At 40.8% G+C, this 16,188-nt stretch overlaps 1 protein-coding gene and 1 pseudogene across 1 annotated transcript in view; both read left to right on the top strand.

Moving 5' to 3' along the window:
• LOC132651244 (vomeronasal type-2 receptor 26-like) overlaps window positions 1-2,493 on the top strand; it is a 31,239-nt gene extending 28,746 nt beyond the window's left edge. The window contains exon 6 of the mRNA XM_060376488.1: window positions 1,595-2,493. Within this exon, the coding sequence (XP_060232471.1) occupies window positions 1,595-2,493 (899 nt within the window). The remainder of the gene's footprint in view (window positions 1-1,594) is intronic.
• LOC132651226 (zinc finger protein 431-like) overlaps window positions 1-16,188 on the top strand; it is a 410,631-nt pseudogene that overhangs the window by 278,135 nt on the left and 116,308 nt on the right.

Below are 16,188 nucleotides of genomic sequence, written 5' to 3'. Positions count from 1 at the left end.
ACCTTCCAACTTTGAGCTACATTTTCCAGGAGCTCTAAGCCTATAATAAAAGCATATTAAATTGATACCTGAATCTCCAGGCCTCTCAGGGATCACATATTGCCTTTGTTTACCCTGCACCAATATACTGTTTAGGGGCACATACCCCAAGAAAACTCCTGAAATAATGGCCTCATCTCTCTATATGGCTACCTCTGCTTAATAATCTCCAGGGCATAAAGAAGTTTTGCAAACAGTGGACTAATAAAGTTAAGTTTAGTATTTTCATAAGACTCAGGTATCATCAGGAATGGATCCATTGTCTTCCTCTATGGTCTGGTAAGGCTGCTCCCCACTCAGGGGAGGTGATCAAAGAGCCAGCCACTGAGTTTATGTCAGAGACAGTCCCTGTTCCCCTTACAATGCAGCCAGTTCTGATGAGACTAGGTAGGCTATGGTTGGAGGGAAGGGGAGGAGGACATCCCTAGCAGAAGACTTGGAGAGGGGCATAGGAGGAAATAAGGGTGGGAAGGTGTGGAGGGTATGAGCATGGGGGCTACAGCCAAGCTACAAAGTAAACAAAGTACAATTAATTTTAAAATGCCTAATTTTAAAAAATACTCAGACATAATTTTTCTGTAGAACAAAACAGAAATTAAATCAAATCATTGTGAAGAAAGTCCACAGTAATGCAACACATACACACACACACACAAAAAAAAAAACAGAAGTTAGATACAGAAGAACAATGATTGTAACAATCTGCACAGCTTTGGTGGAATAGCACCAAGCGACTGTGCTTCATGACTCTCAGCAATTTCAGTGAAAATGGCTGTATCATTCTCCCTTTCTGATTTAACATTTTAATAGATTTATGGTATTTATGACATGTAGGTTATTTTTTTTAGTCTTCAGAATATTACTGGAAGAACAAGAGTGTAAATTAGAACAATTCCCAGAATTATTCTGGAATTAATAATGAAAGAGAAAGAGTCCTGTCCTGAGTCAAAGGATGACAAAGACTATAGAAATTTATTTGCAACTTCCACAGCTGGAATAGGTAATAATTTATAGCCGGTGTTTGTTGATGCAAGTGTTGTATATTTACCACCAAATCAGAACTGTTCCATAGTTCATGGAGATAGGACCTAACTTATCACCATATTACCTTAGAAAAATTATAGGAGTGGGATTAACAAATAACCACTGAAACAGTGAGTAAGAAGAAATATGAGAAGAATCCATGATGATGGAAACAAGGAAGTGCATTTTTATACATCGATGTCATCAAAATACAATGTACACATACTTAGAATCTCAAAGTATAATAAAAGCATTTGAAGGCTTAATTGACAGTATTATTTTATCTGAATATGAATAAAATAGATTTCACTACCCTAGAGAAACAGTGATAAGCTGTTGAGCAGAAAGCTTATTTTTAATTAAACAAGATAAACAGTAGAAATACAAATTATAGAGAGTTCATGTCCTTGGCAGTAACATGAAGCAGAATACACTACGTTACACACATCACTGGAAAGCAGTTTTATGAATCAAATGTGCAATCAATAGATACTTATATAAGGTGAAATGTTGATCCAATTTCTCCACACAGATCAGCAGGAGTGCATCCCTTGCCCAGTTCAAGAGTACCCAAACCCTGAGAGAAACAAGTGCCTGCCCAAAGCAGTGACCTTCCTTTCCTTTGAGGATCCTCTGGGCATAGCTCTGGCATGCACAGCTCTTTGCTTCTCTGTCAGCACAATTGCAGTTCTGGGGATCTTTCTCAAACACCGAGAATCAGGCATGGTTAAGGCCAATAACCGGACTCTCAGCTACATACTGCTCATCTCCATCCTACTCTGCTTTCTCTGCTCCTTTCTCTTCATTGGCCACCCAAACACAGCCTCCTGCATACTTCAACAGATAACATTTGCACTTGTCTTCACCTTGGCTATTTCCACTGTTTTGTCAAAAACTATAACTGTAATTCTGGCCTTTAGGGTCATGAAACCAGGAAGAACAATGAGAAGGTTGTTTGTCTCTGGTATCTATAATGCTGTCATCCCTATCTGTGTCCTGATCCAACTCATTCTCTCTGGAGTCTGGCTGGGAACCTCGCCTCCCTATACTGACAGAGATGCATACTCTGAATATGATCATATCATCATTTTATGCAACAAGGGCTCAGTTACGGCTTTCTACTGTGTGCTGTCCTATTTAGGGACCCTGGCCCTAGGCAGCTTCACTGTGGCTTTTCTGGTGAGGAACCTGCCTGACACATTCAATGAGGCCAAGTTCCTGACATTTAGCATGCTGGTGTTTTGCAGTGTCTGGGTCACCTTCATCCCAGTCTACCTGAGCACCAAGGGCAAAGCCATGATGGCTGTGGAGGTCTTCTCCATCTTGGCCTCCAGTGCAGGGCTACTGGGGTGCATCTTTTTCCCAAAGTGCTACATTATTCTCTTAAAACCTGATAAAAACTCATTGAGATGTTTGAAAAACAAAAAATAGAATACAAAAACTGATCATTTTCATGCATTGGTTTCTCTAATAAAACTCATTAGTATACTAAAAATAAAGTATTTCCCTACTTTTCAGAAACTTTTTTCTGAAATGTATATTTAAACAAAAATAAGAGCCCCCCACTTTGTCTCATAATCAAAGACATTTTATTTCAGAAGAAAAGCTGTGGCTAAAATTTTAGTATGTTATGCATGTTACTTATGAATTTAATTTATAAACAAAATAAATATTCCAAATGTAATTTCATGACAGTAACTGAGATAAATAGTACAAGAACTAAATATGTCTTCTCTTTGTTATTTTGGGGAGTATAACAGGGCATTGGGTGGCATTTGTGATTCTCCATATAACAGGCAAAAAAGTCAATCTCTTCAAAGGGTCAGACTTTTAAACAGGTTGAGCCATTCCAGATATTAGTATAGAGAATTTTGTAAAAGATAAAAATAAATCTACTGCATGACCCTGTTCTCTTTTCCTTTACATATGTAAAAATGACTAGATATCCCACTTAGAAATACTTGCTCAGCCATGTTCATTATTATTCTATTCATAATAGGTAAGAAATGTAAACCCATAAATATCTTTAACAAGATAAATTGATAAGAAAAATATCATGCATAAATATATGTAAGAGAAAAAGTATAATTAAGGTAACCCATATTCAGAAGACAAATATCTCCCATTCTATACTTTGGGGCATCTAGCTCCAAATATTCCGATATGAGTATTCACCACGGAATAACTGTAGAAACAAGAAAACATACAATGGCAGGGTATAATTGATCTGACTGGAATAATGTGGGGGAAGAACTCTAAATATGAAGATGGATAAATATATAAAAGAAGGAAGTCAGTGAAATAATAGTAAATATTTGTGAGTTTTAAGCAACCATTCTCTGAATTATCTACATAAAATCCCTATAATACATGTAAGTCCATTCATGAATATAAACATCATAACCTAAATATTTTTAATAATTCACACAGATAAGTAAAGTTCACAGATAATTAAAGTTTCATCAGTTCGTGACTGATGAAAGAAGCTTTTCTTTACACCAACAATCATAACTGAAAAGCACAACCAATCATAAGGCAGAATTCTGGAGAACACTCACACATATCTACAAAACAATTCCCAGATCTAAGGCTCAGAGCTCATGCAGCACAGCTGATGAAAAAAGTATATAAGGCAGAGGATCAGAGTAGGTTCTGGTAGTGTGTCTCCTAATAATACCAGAAGCCACTGCCATAAGACTTACCAATATAACAAATAAAGAAAACAAAAGACTTACCAATATACCTGCATAAACATGGACTGAAAGTTGAAAAATATAAGACATATTAATGTGCTCCAGAAAGAAACCACTGCCTCAATCATATGCAAAAATTTACAGGGAACTGATAAAGGCTGAGAGTGGGATAAATATTCTTCCCAGGAAAGAGCGAACAATCAGTTATCCAACACCAAACAATCAGCCCTGAAAACATCCATGGAAGTCACATTATTAAACTGAGCAACTAATGTTAAGAGTATAATACCAATTAATGAAAAAAAATACGATGAATTTAAGAGAGAAGCAGGAGAGGTATGTGGGAAGGTTTGGAGGGAAGAAAAGAGAAGGCACAAAATGGTATAATTATATTATAACCTGGAAAATGAACTAAATATTACCTCTTTAGCTCATGATTTTAAAATGAATTGCTGTTGAGTAGTATAAAAATTTTGCAGGTAAAGAGATGGAACTAGAAAAAAAAATCAGGTTGTATGAGGTAATCCAAACACAGAAAGAAAAGCTTCACATATTCTCTCCTCTAAGGTTCCTAGCTCTAAACTGAGTATGTATGTACTCAGATGTGAGTCCATATCTGGCAGATATTGCAATAACAAAGAGTGAAAAAGGGAGCATTTCCAAAATGAAAATGCCTTTTTGTGGGAGCAATAGGAAGTAGAAGGGTTTTAGTGATTCGAAAGAAGAAATGGGAAAAACATTGGGGGGGGGGAATAATAATCAGGAGGTGAGACTGAGAGAAATACAAAAAAGGAGGAAGGTAAAATAACAGTAAGGATGTCTGAAAAAGTAACACGAAGTCATATTAGTGACAATCTACCTAAGATATGTATAATACATGTAAGTTGTATAAAACGAAAATTTAGTTTAAACGAAACTTTGCCCCTGTGATGACAATGGTCCCTCCATCTAACAAGAACTCCAACACCAGGCGTGAGACGTCCGCTTTTGAGTTATTGGTAAGGGTTTTCTAAGAGAATCCTCAAAAATTATATGCTATTACCTATCTGCCCTGAAAACTACATTCCATTTCCAGCCCGAAAAGATGCTGTGTGTTCAGTTTGAAATACCTGAAAATAACAGGATATAGAAAGAGGAACTAGGAAAATCAACAGGTGCTATGCTAACTCTTGAACTTTGAATTTCTACCGTCAGGTTCTTGGAACATAACCTTATAGTTTTCCTCAAGTGCCTGCTTTTTCAACAGTATATAAGACATTGAAGACATGGCATGCATACTTGTGGGTGCTCGCGTTCCACTCAACATTCACCATAGTCCTGTCTATCCCGCTCCGCGCCCCCCCCCCCCCGTATCCACCCTCTTAGGAGCTATCCAGGCTCTAAACTATCTACCGCATTTCAGCCCCACATCTAGCCACTTCCGTTGTATAATAGACAACAATTATCTGTTTTATCTAGTACGACTGTGAACATCCTTACGACAGAGCACTGAACTCATGGTGAAATGTCCCAGACACGGATGTGAACCACAACCTGGAGGATTCCTAAAGCCCAGCATTTCTTAGCCAGGGAACTACAAACAATCCCAGAGTGCATTGTGCCGGCTGCGAGCATCTGTGAGGACTACAAACATGGCGGGCCTCAGAGCAAGGACTTCTGGGATTGTTTGTAGTCACATAGCCAGGTCTCACCCTGTCTTCCGCCTTACCAAGTCGCCGACGCGGAAATACATTTCCCAGAATGTTGTGCGCGCTGTTACAGCGTTCCACGCCAACTTCTGCATCCTTCCTTCGCTGGCAGGTTTGCTTGGACCCAGAAGTATACCCCGAAACCCTTTCCAGTCACCACAGCGCACACAGCGGTTTCCCTTGTCCCCGCCCTGCGCCCCTTGCTGTAATCAGGATCCCCAGCCTTTTGGACCCGATTTGTGACGTCATAGCACCGCCCCTGGTACCGGAAGTAAGAACACCCGGTAGCTGGAAGCCTCTTGTGTACAAGAAAAATGTGCACTTTGAATTGAGATCACATGCAGTCCAGCGGGTCCCGGCTTCCTGCAGAAGTGATCTGGGGGTCCCTGACTTTTTATTTTTAAAGTCATTTCGAGTCATCCAATCAAAGCAGGACTGGTCTTGGGAAGGTAGAAACGCACTCACACGGATATAAATATTTTTTAAAGATTAAAAAATAAATAAATAAGTAAATAAATAAATAAATAAAATGGAGGATGGAGAAATGGCTCAGAGGTTAACAGCACTGGCTGCTCTTCTGGTGGTCCTGAGTTCAATTGGTGGCTTACAACCAATGAGATTGGTTGTAATGAGATCTGGTGCTCTCTTCTGGTGCACAGGCAGAATGCTGTAGGATGAATGAATGAATGAAAAGAGGAAGGAAAGAAAGAGAGAGAGAAAGAAAAGAGAAAGGAAGAAAGGGAAGGAAGGAAGAAAAAGAAAGGAAGGAAGGAAGGGATGAAGGAAGGAAGGAAGGAGGAAGGAAGGAAGGAAGGAAGGAAGGAAGGAAGGAAGGAAGGAAGGAAGGAAGAAAGAGAGCGCTGGACTCAGTGGCTCATGCTTGTCATCCCAATGGTCAGGGCTCTGTGACACAGAGACTCCCTCTTACCGAGGTGCCAGGTTCCATTCCCAGGGACCACACAGTGGCGCTCAAACCATCTGCAAGGGATCTGGTGCCCTCTGGTGACGCGCATGTGTTACTTAATAACTAGCTTTATATATTTGATGTTTTAATTTAATACTACGTATTTATTTCAATTCAATAAGAACAGACAAAGGAATGTCTTGAGAGCAGGAGGAATCTGTGCTAGATCAAAGCAGGGCCTGGGGCCACCCAACCTGATGGTAAGATCCTATTACTGAGTACAACACCTCCACAAGTCATTGGACACAGGGAATTCCAGCAGGCGCCTACCTAGAACCTTCACCCCCTGTGGACTGCTGTTCATGATACTGGAACATCTACTGCGTTCCACCAGAAAAGAAAAATACCCACCAACCCAGCCATAAACCCTTCACTCTCCAAAAGATTTCCTAAAAGATTTCCTGGTGCTCTTGTGGCACAAATGTCATGGAAGTAACCAACTAATATCTGGTTGGGTTTCAGGAGGCCCACTCCATGATAAGGAAACTTGATCCAATACTGCTTGGGTGGCCAGGAACCTGAGTCTACACAGGCCAGGGATTTTAAGAGTAATTTAAATGTTTCAGTTGTGCTAAAAAAGTACAGCCATACTTACAGATCGGTGCCTTGCTTGGCCATCATTGGAAACTTCATATTGCAGCAGATGGGAACAAATAAAGATACCCACGTCCAGTCGATGCACAGAGAGTGAGAAGCCTTAGACCTAGGCATTCCACCCTAAATGAGATGTCCCCAGGTAATGCCTGCCCCTAAAGGCTCAAGGAACACTGTGTGCTGAGTGTAAGCGCCAGAGTGGATGAAGGACAGGAAGGTAACAAGACCTTGTAAACACAGGAGGAGCAACCATAACTCACAAGCTAGCTTCACTATCACTTTCCCCTATAGGGGCTACCTCTCCAGGCCACAGGGGAAGAGGATGCGCTCAGTCCTGATGCGACTTAATATCCTGGCATGGGAGGGTACAGGGGAGGGAGGATCCCCTTCTCTGAGGAGCCAGGTAAGGAGTGATAGGAGAAACAGGGAGGGTAGACCTGGGAGGAGAGGAGGGTGGAGTCTACGACAGTGATGTGAAATGAATAAATAAAAGTTTAAAAATAAAAATATAAGAAATAAGGGGGCTGGAGAGACTTCACAGAGCTTAAGAGCCCCGGCTTCCCTTCCAACAGTCCTGAGTTCTGTTCCCAGTACCCACATGGCAGCTCACAACCGTCTATAGTGAGGTCTGGTGCCCTCGTCTGGCGTGCAGGTGTACATGTAGGCAAAATACTGTAAAAATAATAAACATCTTCAAAAAGAACTACACCAGAGATCATCAATAAGGTTCCCCTCCCTACAAAAAGAACACTTACTACCTCTTTAAATAATAATAATAATAATAATAATAATAATAATAATAAATTTAAAAGTTAGTTTTCTCCAAGGGAGTCATATTGGGGCCACAATCAGACCTGGAGTGATGTGGAGATGTTGGTGTGTCCAGAGCCTAATAACAATTTTTCTTGGGCCATATTTAGCCCCTATTAGCCATTCCTTGCCAGCCTCTTTTTTGAACCTAGTGTCCTAGGACTGATGAATACCTGTAGGACTGTGCTAACTAGAACACAAGCGTCTGGCAGGCCCTATGTTAAGAATTTCACCTGATAGCATTGAGTCACATAGCTGAGTTTTCTATGCTTTGCCATAACCCACTTTTCTAAGGTCTAACTGAAGAGCATTTATGGCTGTTCTGATACTATAAATATTTCATGGGACTGCCTCCACATTGGAACATGTAATTTGTAGTGACCGGAATCTATGCTCTTGGGCCATGGCAATTGTCATATTCTACAAGGACACAATTCCTGCTTTCTACTCTGTCCTGGGATACCCAGTTGTCCTGTCACTGAGGTGTGTCCACTGTGACTTTTCTGGCTAGAGCTTTCCTGACTGATTTACAAAAGCCAGGCTCCTGACACCCAGTGTGCTGGTGTTCTGCAGTGTGTTGGCCAATTTCCTGACTGACCCCCATAGCAATGGGGGCAAGGTAGCTGCAGAGTTTTCATGGGAACCCAGAAATGTAGGTGACTGCCTTCTAGACTTACAGTCAATATTGTGAGAAGATTTCTACCAATATGCCACAACACCAAGGATGAGATCATGGATGCCTTTCAGAGTTCCGGGGCTACAAAATGGCTCCAAGGTTAAAAGCACTTGTCCTTGCAAAGGACCAGATGTGTTTCTCACCTGATAGCTCAACCCATCTGTAACTCCAGTTCCAGGGGATTCAGTTCCATCTTCTGGCCTCTTCAGGAACCAGGCATCCACCTGGTAAAAACAGGTACACCTGTTCACCTTGGCAAAGCACTCATATGTGTAAAAATAAACAAACAGATGAGATTTACAGTTCTTAGGAGAGGACAAAAAACAGAAGCATCCATTAGTAAGTACAGATAGTTTATTGGCCCCACAGCCACACATAAATTTACATAATCCCAGTTTAAATGTGTCCAGTTTAAATTCTCCTGCTCAGCCAGGGCCCAGCAAGTCCCTCCTCCCTAAAAAATAAATCCTGGGATCCCTGCCACACTTTCTTTTAGTGAGTGCTGACTCTCTCAGTAAAAAACAGGGCTGCTCTCAGGAAGGCAGAGACTATAAATCATTTTTTAAGATAATAAAAAAAACCAAGTGTGATGTCAGACACCTGTAACAATCAGTGGGGCAAGCAGAAGTAGGCAGGGTCTGTGTGAGTTCCAAGTCATCTGGGTTTGTAAATAATTCCAGAACATGCAAGGTCACACAGAGAAAACCTGTCTTTCAAAAACAGGGGCTTGTACCTGCTGTCAGCTCTTCACACTCACATGTCTGGAAATGTCTTAAGTCCCATAGTATGACTTCAACCAGGCTATAAGAAAGTCCTTCCAAGCATTGTGGTGCAAACATTTAATCCTAGCACTGGAGAGGCAGAGGCAGGAAGATCTCTGTGAGTTTGAGGCAAGCCTGGCCTACAGAACAAGTCCAAGACAGCCAGAGCTACACAGAGAAACCCAGTCTCAAAAAATCCAAAATGATGATGATGATGATGATGATGATGATGATGATGATAATCCAAACATCAAAGCCATGCCTGCTGGCACTTTGCCAGGTTCCTTTCACAAGGAAGGCACACAGTAGAGTTTACAGAAAACAATAGCAGACGGAAGAAAGATTTAAATCTTCATTTATTTCAATATTTAAATCTCCATTACTGGAAATTCTTAATGTGTTGAAAACAAAAAAGCAAAGAAGGCAGGAGAAACTACAGAAGTCCCATGGAATTGCAGGGAGACACAGCGTTCTATTTTTGTTTTGTATAGGGAACATATGAACACCTTCTACTGAAGAAGAATGGTATGAAACACTTGCAGAAATATTCAGTGAGTCAAGGCGACATTATCACGGTGCTTCTCAGCTGCATCTCTTCAAAATATGCTTTCTGGTTGTGATGCCGATTGCACACTTATTTTTTAAAAGACACACATGTTCGTGTGTGTGTGAGTGTGTATGTGTTTCCGTGGAGGATAGAAGAGGACAGTGGATTCCCTGAAGTTGGAATTACAGTTGGTTAGGGGTTGAATGAAATGGCAGAGGGATACATTTTAATAATTATTAAATGTGTGAGATACATTAACCATATCAAGTTTGGAAATCTCAAAAGGTGATAACCCTTGCAAACAGATAAATGTACCATCTGCTTCAGTAATCTCACCTTAGCGGCCCAAGCTTTGAACCCCAGCATTCAGAAGGCTGACACAGGAGGATCACAAGTTCAAGGCTGGCCTCCCCACCTCCCCATGAAAAGGTGCAATTTACTCATCCATCCAGTTAGCTCAGCTAAGGCAGCATACAGCCTCCCAGTGGTCATGAGTAAGAAACATCATCCTGAAAACACAATGATAAATTTAATTCACCATATGGTGACATTTGAGATGAACTTGACAGTATTCATTCAAACTTATGTGTGACCATAGGAAAGAATCATTAAGACATTTGTTAATCATCTTTTCATTTTCTTCCTTGGAAAACAATGCCTCTTTCTACAGATGTTCATAACACATTCATTTATGTTTTAGAAAATTTAAGCAACATGAAGAAGAGTGGGACCAGGCCTAGAGAGGTTGCTCAGATGTTAATAGCATTGGCTGCTCTTGGTCCTGAGTTCAATTCCCAGCAACCACATGGTGGCTCACAACCATCTATAGTGAGATCTCATGCCCTCGTATGGCTTGCAGTGGTACATGCAGCAGAACAATGTAAAATAAATAAATAAATAAATAAATAAACCAACAAATCGGAAGAAAGAAAGGACCACAAACAAATTAATACCTTAAGTTCCTCCTTAATGTTCTTGGATGAGGCTGAAGAGGTGGCTCAGAGTTTAAGGGCACTACTTGCTATCCTTCCAAAGGTCATGAGTTCAATTTCCAGCAACCACATGGTAGCTCACAACCATCTATACTGAGATCTAATGTGCAGGCAGAATGTTGTATAAATAATAAATAATTCCTTAAAAAGTTTTGGAAACATGATCCTCCTGCCTCTGCCTCCTGAGTGCTTATCCTGCAGGTGTATTCCCCACACCTAGCTTTATCAGGCCACAGAGGAAGACAATGTAGCCAATCCTGATGAATCCTTATAGACTAGGATCAAAGGGAAGGGGAGAGGGACCTCCTTTATCAGTGGATTGGGGGAGGGGTACTGGTAGGGGAAGAGGGAGGGTGGAATTGGGAGGGGAAGTGAGAGGGAGCTACAAGGGGGATACAAAGTGAATAAACTGTAATTAATAAAAATAAATTTAAAAAAAACATGTAGCCTTGTAAGATGAATGCTAATTAACAGATATAAAGAGGGGGAGACAAGTAAACAGAGCAACTGTGCTTAGCCCACCTCATAGAAATTGTATGAACAGTTTCTAAGTATAAAATCAATGGGCAAGCTGGGTGTATTTTATCATGTCTTTAATTCCAACAACCCTCAGGAGGCAGAGGCAGGTATATCTCATAGAGCTGGATGGTAGCCTGATCTATGCAATGAGTTCCAGAATACTCAGGGGCACAGAATACTCTGCCAAAATTAATCAAACAAACAATAGATAGAAAGAACTGACAGCCCTTTGCTCAAGTTTCTACACGAGCTATTCATTCCCTCTAGTTATGTACATATCTTCTAGAAACTTGAAATGCCTCACTTTAAATTGTAAGATTGATATGATCTTCCTAAAATGAAGTCTATGTTTAAACAGTTACAAAAAAACAAAACAAAACAAAACAGATGAGAGCATCAGCAAAGTAAATGTTTATCAAAAATAGGCAACATAGGGTGTGAGAGTTGGCTCAATAGTAAAGAGGTTTTGCTGGTCTTGCAAATAACTAGTCCTGCTTGCCAGTATTTACATAAATATGGGAATCAGGAACAATGAGGAACTGGAGTGAATGGCAACAGAGCCCATGCAGAATCCTGGGAATAAAACAACAGAGACAAGACTAAAAGGGGCAGATCTAACTTCATTTTCCATTGTAACAGCCTGTAAATGACTGAAAGCCCAATCAGAACATCCCATACTATCCTCAAGTACCAGCAACAATCAATGCAGTTGGTTCAGCTATAAGGAAAAGTGAGAGTTGAGTGGGGAGGCAAGGTCATGTTAGGAGACAATTTGGGAAAGAATCTTCACCAACCCTTTTTCTAACAGAGGGCTAATATCCAGTATATATAAAGAAATAAAGAAGCTGAAAAACAGCAAACCAAGTAATCCAATTAAAAAATGGGGAACAGAGTTAAACAGAGAATTCTCTGTAGAGGAATATCGAATGGCAGAGAAACACTTAAAGAAATGTTCAACGTCATTAGCCATTAAGGAAATGCAAATCAAAACCACGCTGAGATTTCACCTTACACCCATCAGAATGGCAAAGATGAAAAACTCAAGTGACAACACATGCTGGAGAGATTGTGGAGAAAGAGGAACCCTCCTCCACTGCTGGTGGGAATGTAAACTTGTACAACCACTCTGCAAATCCAGCTGGCGCTTCCTCAAGATCCAGCCATACTACCCCTAGAGATATATCCAAAAGAGGCTCAAGTACACAATAAGGACATTTACTCAACCATGTTTGTAGCAGCTTTATTTGTAATAGCCAGAAGCTGGAAACAGCCCAGATGCCCCTCAACTGAAGAATGGATGCAGAAATTGTGGTACATCTACACAATGGAGTATTACTCTACAATGAAAAATAAGGAAATCATGAAATTTGCAGGTAAATGGTAGGAATTGGAAAGGATCATCCTGAGTGAGCTGTCCCAGAGGCAGAAAGACACACACGGTATATACTCACTCATATATACATACAACATAGGATAAACCCACTAAAATCGGTACATCTAAAGATACTAATTAAGAGATGACCCTGACTAAAATGCTCAATCCCCATCACAAAAGACAAAGAGGCTGTACATCAGAAGAAGAAGAAAACAGGAAACAACCTAGAAACCTGCCACAGAGGGCCTCTGAAAGGCTCTGCCCTGCAGACTACCAAAGCAGACGCTGAGACTTATGGCCAACTGTTGGGCAGAGTGCATGGAATCTTATGTAAGAAGTGGGAAATACTAAGATCTGGAGAGGACAGGAACCCCACAAAAAGAGCAACAGAACCAGAAAATTTAAACACAGTGGTCTCTCCAGAGACTCATACTCCAACCAAGGACTATTCATGGAGATAACCTAGAACCCCTGCAAAGATGTGGCCCTTGGCAGTTCAGTGTCCAAGTGGGTTACATAGTAATGGGAAGAGGGACTGCCTCTGACACGAACTGATTTGCCTGCTCTTTAATCACCTCCTGCTGAGGGAAGATCAGCCTTACCAGATCACAGAAAATGGCAATGCAGCCCCTCCTAATGTGATCTGACAGACTAAGATCAAAAGGAAGGAGAGGAGGACCTCCCTTTTCAGTAGACTTGGGGAAGGGCATGTGTGAAGAAAGAGGAGGGAGAGTGGGATCGGGAGGGGAGGAAGGAGGGGCTTATCGGGGGATACAAAGTGAATAAAGTGTAAAAAAAATAAAATAAAAATAAAAATAAAAACGAAAAAAATGGGAGGCCACAGGAAGGAGGAAGACTTTAAAGTCTCCTCCTTATCTATACATTGCATATAAGTAGATCATCTGTACATTCAACCACAAAGTTCTTCAATAACTGCTTCTCTCAATGATGCCCTCAATTGGTTACACATGACACTGAAAAACATTCCTTCACTATCTGTGTCCCTGGATCCTGATAACCCATCCTGTCACCTTGTACCTGTTTTGACAGCATGAAACTGAAAACTCAGATTTACAGTGCTTTAAACATATAATGTTATTATATGTTAAAATAAAGAAAATGAAGAATAAAAATAAAGAAAAACAAATCACAGAACAGCTATCTAGATCTGCTATGGCAACCCTACTGTCAGTCATTAGTCATCTAGGATCCTTCCAGCTCTTTTCTCTGTTACTCCTATCCAAGATGGCTGCTGCATCTCCAGTCCTTTGCTTGCTTGCTTGCTTGCTTGTTTGGATTGGGTTTCTCTGGGTATGTTTCATGGCTTTTCTGGAACTAGATCTATAGACCAGGCTGGCCTTTAATGCAGAGATCCAAATGCCTCTGCCTTACCTCCCAAATTCTGGGATTAAAGGTGAGCCACCACCTCCCAGCCAATCTCCAGTCTCAGCTAAAGAAAGGCTGGGAATACACACCATTACCTCCTTACAACCCTTTTGAAACATTCATCATTCTATTTATATTCAACTAATATAGACATAGTCACATGATTAATTAATTAATTTAGTCACATTAAATTTTTAATCTGTTAAAAATTTAAAGAGTGCTGGAGATGACTCAGTGATTAAGAGTACTGACTGCTAACAAAGTGGTGCAAGACTTTAATCACAGGGCTTGGGAGGCAAAGGCACATGGATCTCTGTGAGTCTGAGGAAGAGTTCCAGAACAGCCTGGACTACACACCCAGAGATACCATGTCTTGATGACTCCTTCCCTCCCCCACAAAAAAGAAGGAAAAAAGAAATCTAACAACTTTGTTTTAATTTGAAAACAATCTCTTCTGTACAACCATGTAACTAGACAAAAATTATGGCTCATATCACCTACAAGAAAAATAATATGTATTAGGGAGAGCTGAATATCTCTTCCAAGTTCACAAAATTCATTTGCTGCTCCTCTTCTTTCATCTCCTAAGTAATGGTGTACCCCAAAGCCTGGGCCTTCGTCATTTATTCATATCTTTGCTATGCTTGTAGAGAGGAGACCAGCATAACTGTCATCTGAGAAGCTTCATCCAGGAAATAATGGAAACAGTTGCACAGACCCACAGTCAAACAAACATTAGGCAGAACTCTGGGAATCTTGTGGAAGAGTTAGAGGAAGGATTGAGGGAGCTGGAGAGGTAGGACACCACAAGAAGACCTACATAGCCAGCTCACCTGGGACCATGGGGTCTCATAGAAACTGGACCACCAACAAAAGAACATGCCTGGACTAGCCCTAGGCCTCTTTCACATATAAAACTGATGGGCTGCTTGTCCTTAAGTCAGTTCCCTAGCAACTAGAGCAGGAGCTGTCTCTGACTTGGACTCTGTTGCCTCCCTTTGGATCCCATTTTCCTAGTAGGGCTGCCTTGTCTTGCCGAAGTGAAAGAGGAGGCAATTAATCCTGATGTAACTTGATGTGCCTGGGTGGGCTGGTTGAGGGAGGGACAGGGAAAGTGTTTGGGAGGTTGGGACTGGCAAGAGATGAGGGAGTAGGGTTGTAAGTGGGCTGTAAAATGAACAAATAAATAAATTAATGAAGAAAAAAATATAACTGACCCATAGTCATCAAAGTGACAAGATCATGAAAAGATGAGGGAACTGTTCCATATTGAAAGAGACTAAAGAGATAAAGGACAATGCAACACTTAAATGTACCAGCTTCTTTTGACATTTATGTGAGTAATAACATAGTCAATAAAACCCACATTAAATGGAATACTATGCCAGCGTGAATTTCCTATTTTGATAACTGTACTGTCATTATGTAGGACCACATTCTTGTTTGCATAAAATTGACACTAAACCACTCAGAGTGACAGGGCATAAAGTCAGCAGCTTCCTCTCAAAATGTCCAAAGTAAAACAGCAATTAACTGTGTGCCATACTTGGAACTTTTTTCAAGTTTGTTATTGTTTCAAAATTGTTGTGGGGAAGTTGTGCGTGGTCTTTAACTCCAGCACTAGGGAGGCAGAGGAAGGCAGATCTCTGTAGGTTCAAGGCCAGGCTGTTCTACATAGGCAAACCCAGGACAGCCAGGGTTCTGTAGAGAGAGTTTGTCTCAAAAAAAAACCTAAATAAAATTGTTGTAGGGGGAAGAACAATGTAACTGAAAACTGAACAAAATTAAATACAAAACTGATTCTCCACACTAGCAGTCTGGGTAAGACTAAGTCTTTAAGAGACTGACAAAGACATTTTGAAGCAGCAAAAATATTCTCTAAATACAGCACAATGTCTTCTTTTTTTAGTGTGTGTGTATGTGTGTGTGTGTGTTTGTGTGTGTTCATGATGCCGGTGAAGCATGCATACTAGGGAACACATAGGAAGGTTAGAAGACAATTCTGTGCAATCACTTCTTGCCTTCCACCTTTTCATAAATTCAGGGATCGAACTCAGGTCTCCAGGCTTGCCCAGCAAGAGCCTTTATCTGCTGAGCCATCTCACCGACTTGCAAGCGATT

This window comes from Meriones unguiculatus (genome assembly GCF_030254825.1).
Source record: "Meriones unguiculatus strain TT.TT164.6M chromosome 13 unlocalized genomic scaffold, Bangor_MerUng_6.1 Chr13_unordered_Scaffold_41, whole genome shotgun sequence".
Lineage (NCBI taxonomy): Eukaryota > Metazoa > Chordata > Mammalia > Rodentia > Muridae > Meriones > Meriones unguiculatus.
This window is presented reverse-complemented; position numbering and strand designations above follow the sequence as displayed.